Below are 9,126 nucleotides of genomic sequence, written 5' to 3' on the forward strand. Positions count from 1 at the left end.
AGTCTAAAGATTGGTGACACTTTGAATTTCATAGCAATTGGTTTCTGCGACAAGCACACCTATTTGTGGTACATTTATTTGTGGCAAAGATCTTATTTTCACTTTACCGAGTGCCTAGTAGGTAATGTGCGGATTACCTAGATACTCTGCATATTATGTAGGTAATTTGAGAAATGGAACAATTTTCACAACTTTAACGGATCACGCTAGTTAATCTGCAGATTAGCTAGGTAATCTGCAGATTAATGAGTTTCGAGCTTTAGCGGTAACATATATATAAGACATCATAAAGTGTAAACTAAAGTAGCCTGATGACTTACTTCAAAAGCAGATATTCGGGAAAAATTCCCTGAGATAAGCAACAATTTCCGGTTTTGATGTTCGATGGTATCAGTACTTTACTGATAAAAGGAATTTTTACTTGCATCAGAAAAGAAAAGGAGTGATTTCTGTAAATGTCACTTCTCTGAGGAAGTTAGTTGCCTACAGGAAAAGCAGAGAGTTTTCCTAGTTTTTTAAAGTAAATATTATAATAAACCGGTTTTCTTTAATATTCCTTGTTGTTTGTGGAGTTTGAATTTCAATTAAGTAAACGTTATTTTGATAGGAAACATTAAATATGGTTTATTTTCTTCGTTTACAAAACAAAATTTTAACTCTTTTACTGTATTTTTTTGATTCACTAACACGACGTGTGTTTCTATTTCAACACTTGGCGGGATTCCATCTTTATTTAGTTGACATTTCTTTTACTGCAATAAATATACAAAATAAAAACATCACGATAAAGCAAGGCAAAAAAAATGTAAAGAAATCTTACTAACATTTAATAAAATATACAACTTGCAAAAATATCCCGAATATTTTTTTTTTTTTTTGCATTTCTCAAGGTTTAATTGTGCTCATAGCAGATAAACGTAAAAATTTGGGTGAGACCATGTTTGTATTTTGAAAACATTAAAAACATATAAACCAGCAATAAATTATTTCAAGTAGTAAGCAATTATTTGTATTGGCACTTGTACAACTACGTTACTGCTGAAAAGTGGCCAAAAAAGATAAAATCACAAAAGAGTTGTAGTTGATCGCGTGTTCGTTCTTCACTAATTACTAGTCACACAGAATTTCCCTACGTTTTTCCTATTTTTAACATCTAAACCGACACCACTTTCAAGTAAGAAGCCAATCTACTTACTACTACATTACTACTGTTGCTTTCGAAAACCTCTCGTTTGAGATTAAAAGACACAGTTGTATAAAGGGTCTGTTTAATAAGTAGAAAATAGACACTTTATACACTTAGAAGAAAACAGAACCTTGCCATGACATTTGTAGTAAAGTTCTGTTCTAAAAAGGGCGTAAGTTATGTAAACATCTGCTTTCTACTTATTAAATAATAAAAGTTTGCAATTTCTTTTAGAAAATTCTGTGAGGTATCAATAAATGGTTGAGAAGTCTATACATAATAGACAGACAATTATACATTTATTCTATTTTATACACAAGTTTATAGATTTCTAAACTTAATCTACAGTTAGCTCTTAATTAATTATTATTTGAGACACAAAGCAAATTTATGGATAAAATATTGTAACTTCTACAAAGCCTCCTTTCGATGATCTGTATGACATTCTCGTTTGTCAACTTTTTGTTAACAATAAAGGAATATGAATGTCCGAAGTTTCAATATTAGTGCATTAAATTTATGTTTAGAAGAAACTTTCTAACTCGGAGGACTATTTTAATGTATTTAGGTTTAAATATTGAGTGGGAATACATAATTTATATTACAATTGACAAATTTGTGCATTCTAATCAATAATTTTTTCTTTCTTCTTTTTCCCCTGTTCGCTGCTTTTCCCTCCCTATCCACTTTCCTCTCATTTTTCTATGTTGAGCAATATACTAATATATTAAAAAATTTTGATGATATTTTCGGATTATATTTATAAAGTTTTAGAGTTAGAATGTCTCGATATTCGAACTCTAAACGTGTGTAACAACTTAAAGTCCTATTACAATTTATCATATTTTATATTCAATTGTTATTCTCATATACTGTATTATATATACAGTATATAAAGTAATGTGAAACCTATTAATATCTAAACTTTCAAAAAAAAATCTATAGAGGAAAGCAATGTATTGATATTTTTCCAGGTAATCCAGGCATACAAAACTAGTTTCCAAGGTTAAGTATTATACAAAATTAATTATTAAAAATTATTAGAAAAGATCATAATAAAGATAACGGAGCTAATAAAACCTTATTAAAAGTTCTGATATCCAACAGGACTTTTAATGAGAAACTGGGTCGTTTTTAGGTAAAGAAAACATGGAAAATTTATACTTATCAAGCAACTATTATTTTAAAAATTAAACATTATAATATAATAAATATATAAAAAGTATAGCAAAATTAATTTCTTTGGAAAAAACTCGAAAGATCAGCAACGTGTATGCAACTTTAACAAAATACATGCAAAAAGTATTGTATTTCTGCTTTATTTAACGTAACATTTTTCGATCTTATACTGTTTTCTAAATAAAATAATAGTGAGTGATTAAATAATAACACTGATTAGATTTATATTCATGTATATATTTAAAAGCTGTGTTATAAAATAATTAATTATATTGTGTAGTTGTAAAGAAATATAATATTTTAGGAAATATAAATGCAATTAAAACATTTATCTACAGTACATGTCAAGGTTAATTGATGCAAATTACTCGTTTTGAGAATTGCTCGTTAAGCAAGGTTCCAATGTATTGTAAAATGATTAATGTATTATATTTATAAAATTTAGGAAATGGTGAATATTTTTGCAAGCAATTAGACGTGGCATTGAAAGCGATTATGACGTCAAATAAAAAACAGCCATGTGTTATCATCCATGACATTTAGAAAACCTCTTACGTTTCACAGAAGATACTTGGAAACACAGGTAAGTAGAGTTCTCTTTGTTTGTAATGTAAATACTGTGGTCCTAAAATCATATAATCCTTATAAAAAAAACTTTTATATGAGTTATTCTTAATGTTATTTAGAAAAGTTATTAATACCGAAATAAAGGTGTTCAATCAATAATCGATTGCGTTAAATGGTTTACTTAATGATCAATTTAATTAATATTTTATGAAAATAATTAATAAAATTAACAATTTTACTAAGTTTGTTTCCTTTTTTATTCTGTAATTAAAATTTAAGGATAAATTTCTTTAAAGAAAATCTGTAAATTGGGGGAAATGTTCAGACGTGTATACTACTACAACAATACACAGGCTTGAAATTAATGTATTTCTTTAGAGTTTGATGTAAATTTCTTTATTGTTTTATACTGCTTGTTTAATGAAATAATATTTTCAATATAAAATTTTATAATAAGCATCTGAAACTTTACAGTTGCGTGTAAAGTTTCTGTTATACTCAACCTTGGAAACTCGTTTTAGATCTTGAAAGTTATCATTTGGTTTTTTTATTTTATAAATATTTTAAAGAAAAGTTTAGTATTATAAGTCAAATATTAAAAAAAATTTAAGTATTAAAAATTATATATTTTTATTTGAAATTTTGAAAATATTTAAATATAATTATCACTGACATATTATTATAAATAAAAAGTTATTTTACAGTAATATATTGAAATTAGTTATATATTAATAATATATTTTTACAGAAATTGTAGAATAATAAGTCAAATAATTGCTTTTGTTAGTAAAACAATAGGATAAGAAATCTCTCATCCAACGAAGTAAGCAGGAAATTAAAAAATATATATATATTCATATTGTCTACGGTTAGATGTTCTTTGTGGGATTCTTCCTCTTTAGAAATAACCAGTCATTCAGTCTTCTCTTCATTGATGATCAGAACCATGCTCTTGTCAGCTGTTGCTAATTTTGACGGTAATCTCGTCATCTTTCCTTGAGATTCTTTAATTATGAAAAACTCATCCGCATATTCTAGTAGTGGCAGTTTGTCTCCTGAGTTATTTACCTGTTTATTGTTTATCTTTTGTTCCATTCTGACAACATTTTCTACAGCGATGTTAAAAGACCAGTCAGCTGTGCATCGCGATATTCTGAAACAACACCACTGTTGCGTGACATTTTCTGGTTTTTATAGTAATTTTTAAATTCGCAATATTTCACTTAAAAATTGTTGTAGATCTGATCTGTTTTTTGCCTTTTATCATTCACATATCACACTTTACGACTGTTAACTTCAAAATATTATGTACATTTTAAAAAATTTATAAAATTCGAGAATTCAAAAAATAAAAATAAAAAATTTTTTAATAAACATCCGATTAATCTGTTATATATCTTAGATAGATAGGTCTATATGCACACATATAAAAAAAACTGCAGCTTTCTAAACCGATGTAGAGAAATAATACGACCTACAGATTATAACGCCGATCGGCGTGTAAGGGGGGGTGGTTATTCTAAATTTAGGTCAATACACTTTTTAGTATTGATGATGTATATTTTATTCTATTTACGTTATTTACACTATTGTACTAACAGTGGTATATATCAAGCGATTATTACTTTAATATATTAACGATTATACGTGTATTTTTTACGTATTACGAAAGTTACATGATAACCGGAAGTACTTTGATTTTTAAAAGATTTATAATTGAATAGTTTAAAAAAACATGCTTATTTGTTAAATAGGATAAATGTTTATAAAAATTTACTAAATTTAAGCTAAAAATAGACGAGAATAATGATTTATAATTGTTTGTTTATGTTTGTAGTTAAAAATGTAGCTCCGATAAAAATAACTTTTTCCCAGAAAGTTCACACCCCAGAAACCTGAGTCTATGCTTATTCGTTAAAGGATAGTCGTTTAACTATAATATACCAATTAGAGCGCAACAGATGTGCAAACAAGAATTTTATTGTCTAATGAACGAAAGAAGGGTCTCCAATAGACTTAACATGGAAAGGAGGAGTTTTGTGGGTAAATTTAAAAATAGGGAGTGGTAACAAATATCTTATTCGTTGAAACAGACTTAGTCTATGTAGGTAAATGCCAATCAGTGCTTAAATCGCCACCAAGTAGTTAATTACGAAAAAAATTGACACTTACTCCAATTGGAGTACTGCGCAACAGTTTAACTAAAACCGGTTACTCCAATTATTAAGAGAACGGGAGACAGAGTTCCCTGTTTCAGTCCGGTTTTGCTCTCTGTTTCGATATAGACTATGAAAAATAAAACAACATTAAAAGCTAAAAACGATAGATTATTCAATTGAGCTTAATAAAGCCGATTATAATTATTTATGAAAAGCTAATGATTAGAATTTTGGCAAACAAGTAATTGTGACATTGAAACGATTAAATTCCAGTAGATAATTAACAAGAAAATTGTAATATTGAGTTCATTTAATTTAGAAAATGCGTTTATAATAAGAAAACCAGTTTGACACTTGCAATAAAAATGCAAGTTCTTTTCTAATCTGAGTAAACTTTAAAAATGAAGATAGAGTATATTTTTGTTCTCGTAAAACATTTTAAAAATTAATCATAAACGTTCGAACATTTTCAATTGAAATTATATAATTTTTACAGAGTTTTATAAGCGCAATGGAGATTAAAGATTCGATATTTCCGGAAGAAAAAGAAGAGGAATTTCCATGGGATGATAAAGCACTTCAAGCATTTAAAAAGGTTATAAGTAAGTAGAAATATTAATTAAAATTAGAAGAAAATTTAGGTTCTTTCTATTTTACTATGTCGAGTATAAATATAATGTAGTGTAAACTTAGAATTGATATATAATTTTAGATTAGATTAAGCGAATTTTGTAATATTTACTTATCGGGATGTTATATGTAACAAACAGTAAGCATGGAGATTGGCCAAAAAACGACTCCCGTCTTCAAGCCTTTTTATATTTTTAGACTCGGAGGATCTTGAAACGTCAGAAAACAGTTGAAGGTTTATTCTGTATGTATCTGTCTTAGTGTATTTGGGCGCTCACTATTTTGTGTGCGCCCAAACACACTAACACTAACAGTTGTTAAATGTTTATAACTCTTGTGTATTCTGTTTATAACTCTTGTGTATTCTGTTTATAACTCTTGTGTATTCTGTTTATAACTCTTGTGTATTTGAAAATTTGCAGGGAGGTTTGTGTATTAGAAATTGGTGATATATTTTTGGAGTTAAAGGTCAATGAGTCAAAGGAAACTCGTGTCTCATATTTCGAGTAAGGTCAGAATTATTGACGTTTTTCACTTGTTATTAGCATTTGTATTATCTTATAAAACTCATCTCTACCTTCAAAATAAAGCGTTTTGCTATTTCATAATATACAAACATCTGTAAACCCGATATATAAAATAACCGTCGATGATTATAACTTTAGCTTCTATACGCTGGAAGAGGAGATCAAACTGGATGTCCGGATAGCGTAACTGGCAACACATCTGCACGATAAACAGGAGTTGTGGATTCGAGTTTCGCTTTGGGACGATTTTTTCTCCCAGCGGTTCTAAATTATTTAAATTAATTAATTAATTTATAATTATTAATGTTAATAAGAGATGGCGCCTAACGCTTACCTCTGGTGTCAAATTGGTTACGTAATTCATTTAATAATCAGCCTTAAAGTAGTCCGATAGAATTTCGGCAATTGGTTGGCGTTTAGCTATTTTATAATAATTAATACTAAAAAAATTTATAAATAAAATAGCATAACAGATGGCGCCACACACAAATTTGAAGTCTCGCCGGAAAAGTTACACAGTTCGTTGCTGGATTTTTATTTCGTTTTGTAATTTAATACGAGTGGAAAATTTTATAACTTTAAATTTCGACTCTTTTTTGGCTCATCCTTTTCATTGTCTGTGCTAAATATAGGCCTATATAACAATGTTGCGAGTAAAGCGTTGATACATCTTTTTACAATAACTCAAGAACAGAAGTTCAGTTCTTGCAACATTTCTTAGTCTGCACAACGGAAGCAGTTTTCCAAAGAAGGTTCTAAATTACATTCATCAGAGCTCTCCGCTCTTAGCGTAAAGTGTAGTTTAAGTTAATTTTAAATATTTATATTAAAATTAGTTTAAAATTAAATGCTTTAAATATAGTTAAAATGCAAATCAGAAATACAATGTTAATATTGGACGCACTGTAAAGGAACGATGCTTCTCTGAAGGAAAGTCTATGTAAAACTGGATCTAAAGGGTAGAAATATGATGAAGCTTTATATGGCTAAATATAGCCCTATGGAATTATATGGCTAAATATAGCTTTATATAGCCCTTTGTTAAAACACGACGAGCTAAAATATACTACATAGAGTGGCTGTTACCTTCGATACAGCGCACTTGGTAGCAACGATGGCTACTATCGACCGCCATTTTACTTTAAGTCAAAACATCGAAGTCTGTATCACGTGCTGGGTAGGACTGTAACTCTAGAATCTATTTTTCTCATCTAAATTTAGTTTGTTTTGTTTGCCCCTTGATTTGAAATTTTAGCAATTAGATAAGTAATATAAATGTTGACTGTTTCATCTCGAATTTAGCTATTTTTTACCCTTTAGTACTTAATCTTCGATATAACAATATTTTTATAATCTACGTACGAGCCAGGTGTTGAAATGCTTTACTCTCGGCTATATAATTGTTTATTTAGCCTATATAGTATATTGAGGTCAGACTGATCTGTACCATACTCACTACATTGATTATCTTGGACGGTGTTTTTTCTTTTATTAAACATTAAAAAAATACTTAAAACTGAAAAAAACGAAAGAAATGCGTTAATTTTGAAAAAAAAGCTTCAAAGTTTAACCTCCTTTGTCTTGCCTTTCTGTGAAATTTGACACCGATGAGTCATTGTTTACACAGAGTTAAGAAAGAAATGGCTGGACTCAGAGGTATAGCCATTTAGACAATAAGAGGAAGGAAGAATGTAGCGAGAAGGTAAGTAGTTGAAGATTAAAGTAAGGGAGATAGGATAGTGGGAAGGGAAGCCCATGAGGTCTTGCATCGCATTTATTAAATTAGATCAGAATACAGATACAAATACAATTACAATGCAGAATAAGGGAATGTGGTACAATATAGCATATATACGCGACAATAATTACCGGTTTATTAGAGGACAAAAGACATTAAGCAAAAAATATTAAATAAACAGTATAAGTAAAATAAGACTATGTACAAGGCTGGCATTTAGCCAGAATTGCGCGACAATTTTTTGTTAACAGCTGAGATAATGGGATATACAAATACTCGAAGATGGTGAACATATGCGAACAAGGAAAACAGCTTAATTGAGTTTATTAACTTCGGTGGCAAAGTTTTTGAATGCATTGATGTTGTCCTTGTCGCTAAAAAACGTACGAAGGTCACACGGCCATAGTTGTCCTTTGTTGTAGACAGCATCCCTGAGTTTCTTTCGTTGGGTTATATAGAGTGGGCAGCGGAAGATTAGGTGCTCGGGGTCCTCTTCTTCGTTGAGGTCACAAGTGCATTTGCCGTCGGTTTTGTTTAGAAACCTCAGCAAGTAAGAATTAAAGTTACCATGCCCCGTTAACAGTTGTGTTAGCTGGAAGGTGGTATTGAAATTCCTTTTAGGACAGTCCGAAGGAGAAGGGAGGTAGCGGTGGGTGAGCCTGCCTGTATTGCCATTATCCCATCTGGATTTCCAAGTTTTGAGAATTATGTCGTGCAACAGATTGTTGAGATGGGTGATGCTAATTCTATTGTAGGAGATATTAGTTGCTAAAGTTGGTGCTTTGGAGGCAAGAAGGTCCGCTCTCTCATTACCCGCAACCCCAGAGTGCCCTTTGACCCAGTGGAAGTCTATGTTAATGCCTCTGTTCCTGAGGGCACGGATACTATTGATGGTGTCCCTTATGATAGGGAGATTTGTGTTGCACTTGGCTATTTGGTGTATGGCGACTCGACTGTCGCTGAAGATCTGGTAGTTGTGTTGATTCACTGTATTGTGGTTGTTTGTAATCCAGGTAATGGCTTCCAGGATAGCCAGAGACTCGGCTTGATTGATCGTGCAGTGAGGTGCTAATTTCCTGCACCTCTGGTAGAGACACTGGGTTCCCTTATAGACTGTGAATGCACAGCCAAGGCCGAGCT

At 30.4% G+C, this 9,126-nt stretch overlaps 1 protein-coding gene across 1 annotated transcript in view; it reads left to right on the plus strand.

Annotated features, from left to right (window-relative positions):
- Positions 1-2,815: 2,815 nt before the first annotated feature.
- LOC111615442 (alpha-tocopherol transfer protein-like) overlaps positions 2,816-9,126 on the plus strand; it is a 22,628-nt gene continuing 16,317 nt past the window's right edge. The window contains exons 1-2 of the mRNA XM_023356852.1: positions 2,816-2,948; positions 5,588-5,693. Of these exons, the coding sequence (XP_023212620.1) occupies positions 2,898-2,948; positions 5,588-5,693 (157 nt within the window). The 5' untranslated portion in view covers positions 2,816-2,897. The remainder of the gene's footprint in view (positions 2,949-5,587; positions 5,694-9,126) is intronic.

Source organism: Centruroides sculpturatus, unplaced genomic scaffold, assembly GCF_000671375.1.
Source record: "Centruroides sculpturatus isolate CEXI.00-Female unplaced genomic scaffold, Cexi_2.0 scaffold1933, whole genome shotgun sequence".
Lineage (NCBI taxonomy): Eukaryota > Metazoa > Arthropoda > Arachnida > Scorpiones > Buthidae > Centruroides > Centruroides sculpturatus.